Here is a 2,765-nt window from a genome sequence, read left to right on the forward strand (position 1 = left end):
CACTCACACACACACACACACACACTCTCTCTCTCTCTCTCTCTCTCTCTCTCTCTCTATGCCCACTTATGAATCCTTTATCTTCATGTTCCCATACCCTCCCTCAATGCTTACACATTGTTCCCTCCCTTATTGTGAACCTTTTTTAGAATTGATGGCTACAAACCCCAAATGTATATGACTATTTAGGTTTAGAAAAGAATTGGCCTTCCTTGCACTTACATGAAGGTGTATATTTTCCTGAGGTTGATGCCCCCAAAGATGGGACTATATAGTCCAAAAACATCAAGATGTAATAAGCTAAAATATTTGCTTAATTTGATCCAATGGCATATACCAAGAACTATAGATAGTGAATCATTTCTCTACATCGAGTTTTTCATGGTACATCAAACTCTCGATGGAGAAGATCCTTGATAGTCACTTACAACATGTTTAGAAATTATGCACATAAGGCATATAGATTCAACATGTTTAGGTTAGTTAGAAGAGGCGATAGATTTTATAGCTTGGTCGGATTAGGTTCTTGAGACCAAGGATTGTTGGCGAAGCAATAACTAGTCCGACCATTATTTTGGTTGAGAAAGTCATGCCTTGTCATGGACTCTGGTGCATGGTAGAGCAAGAAGCAAGGCCAGTACTGGGGTCTAGAAAGTTGCCTGTGAGGAAAGTCAAGTTTGATATTTTATCGTTGAAGCGATCTGTGAAGTGGATTCCATCCCAGTTGAGATAAGAATTCGGATTTCGACAAAGGGTGAGGGTACTCGTGCTACTGAGACTACTGCAAAACAATAAAATGTTGTAATTGTTGGGGAAGAATGGTCCAGCACCGCAGCATGCGTCGAGCGTGTTAGTGAGACCTGCCCAAAGGAATCCGGAATGGTGAGCTAAGTATCAAAACCCACGAAACTGTTTTACAGATAATGAAAATGTAGTAATTGATGACGATACAACTCTAGACTGCTTTGCGTGGCATTACTTGGAATGTGTGGTGTACCTAGTGTCATGCTGTTCTGTAACACATATTCATATGCACCGTAGTAGTCACCAAATAGGAAGGTGCCATTTGGGTGAGCAGTACGAAGGTTTTGCACTTCATTTTGGAGTTGTACACCATGGTTGTAAGCGATGGAATTGTAAGCAGTGATGCATCCATTACTGTCCCTTGACGCAAGGAGATTTGATGACAATAGCGAGGGTGAGCATCCCAAGGGTGTGATGCTTATAAACAAGAAGTTTCTTGCGCCGCTTGCATACAATGTCTGCAGACCATGAAAGCCAACTATCGCAGTCATATTTTCAATTGTGCAGGTCATGAAAGAAGAACGTGCAGTTTCCATGTAGATCCAATCATGGCCTCAGAAATGGAGGAAGAAGTTGGTTAGGAATAGTGTAAATAGGATGTACTGACCTCTGTCGCGTCCCTGATTTTGGAGATGACAAGAGGTACGAACGTAGAGTTGACGAAGGATGCGGAGTAAAGAGCAGGTGGCTGGAGGGCACCTATATAATCGTTCCCGCCTATACATATGACATAGAGGCCGGTAGAGAAAGTTGTTGGGTCAGGCTCTCCTGCAAAATCGCAAGGTCTAGAAGCAATTAGATGGCAAGGCTGTTGGGCTTAGTCTCGAAGAACAATATAGAAGGAGTGAGAGAATTAGTGCATCTTGAAGCGATGGAAAGGGATTAGCTTTGCAGCAGGCTTTACATGCTCACCTGAGGAGGGTGAAGATGTCACAGACGCCTGAAAGGAAAGATGCCAACTCAGCTGCACCTCAAGGGAATCAGGAGTGAGAGGAAATACCAGACGTGTATTGAGGAATGTTTGGTTGAGCGCAGTTGCCCCAGAGACAGCATAATTGACACCATGTGTAAAGTTAGCAGTTGTGTTGAGAGATGGGTTGACGAAAGGAAGTCCCAGAAAGGTGGCTGCAGGTTGTTGGGTTATTAGTACATACGATGCGTATCACTGTACTACAGGAAGGTCAGAACATTAATTCTCGAACATCAATATTCACACACCAACATCGCGTCCAAGCATAGCATGTGATCATGACGTAGAAGCTTACAAGCCCGAGGTGACAATGTATAAGGAACGAGGGTAGCTAGCATAGACTTTCTAAGATCGCGAGACCCTCATGAAAGATTTAAAGCTTATTGACGCATGATTATGTATGTATGCAGGACCCAGGAAGTCCACCAGGAGGCGGCCATCGCTGAAGCGGGAGGCCGGGCGACCAGGGACGGTCTCTCCGTAAGGGGGCATGGTGGTGCGCTGGAATAAGGTGTTGCCTGTCAGAGGTCCGTTTCCGGTGTCCGACAAGGAGTCCCCAAACACAAACAGCGCAGGATAGTTGCAGGCCGATGAGCTAGCCGCAGCTGCCACGATCATCATCTTACTATAACTAGCTGTAGCTACTCCTATAGATACCAGTAATGTCAGGGCCGATAGGCGGCTCAAGATAATAGTACTACTGCGGCTCCCCATACTCTCTCTCTCTCTCTCTCTCTCGCGGCGTTCTGTGTACTGTGTTCCACGATACTGATATGGCAGGCTTCTGCAGCTGCTCCTATATGTCCTACTGGCAGCACAGGAGGTCATGCTGCATCATCGACGCGATTACCACGAGCGACCGACATTACGCTGACTGTTTGACGTCGGCCGCACGCCACGTTTTACTTATGAGATCATTTGATGGCCAATGATACTGCACCAGTGCACCGTGCACTGCGCAACCATCATGTGCGTTTCGCCACCTTGATTG

The 2,765-nt window shown here is 45.6% G+C and overlaps 1 protein-coding gene across 1 annotated transcript; it reads right to left on the reverse strand.

Annotated features, from left to right (window-relative positions):
• Positions 1 to 334: 334 nt before the first annotated feature.
• On the reverse strand, positions 335 to 2,496 carry LOC148021103 (acetylajmalan esterase 2-like). Its single transcript, XM_087698098.1, has 5 exons — positions 2,188 to 2,496; positions 1,717 to 1,929; positions 1,412 to 1,572; positions 998 to 1,262; positions 335 to 860 (listed from the first exon to the last, which is right to left on the reverse strand). Exons 1-5 carry the CDS (start codon positions 2,486 to 2,488, stop codon positions 598 to 600), a joined length of 1,203 nt encoding a protein of 400 aa, XP_087554224.1. The 5' UTR covers positions 2,489 to 2,496; the 3' UTR covers positions 335 to 597.
• Positions 2,497 to 2,765: the final 269 nt, after the last annotated feature.

This window comes from Lygodium microphyllum, chromosome 18, assembly GCF_053477565.2.
Source record: "Lygodium microphyllum isolate KBCC chromosome 18, Lygodium_microphyllum_v1.1.10, whole genome shotgun sequence".
Lineage (NCBI taxonomy): Eukaryota > Viridiplantae > Streptophyta > Polypodiopsida > Schizaeales > Lygodiaceae > Lygodium > Lygodium microphyllum.

Bases quoted from the DNA above. Each gene is read 5' to 3' on its own strand.
- LOC148021103 (XM_087698098.1), bottom strand. From the start codon at position 2,488: ATGGGGAGCCGCAGTAGTACTATTATCTTGAGCCGCCTATCGGCCCTG. The intron at 1,573-1,716 runs GTGAGCATGTAA...GCGATTTTGCAG, and splicing joins GACATCTTCACCCTCCTCAG to GAGAGCCTGACCCAACAACT. The intron at 861-997 runs GTACACCACACA...TCCTTTGGGCAG, and splicing joins ACAGAACAGCATGACACTAG to GTCTCACTAACACGCTCGAC.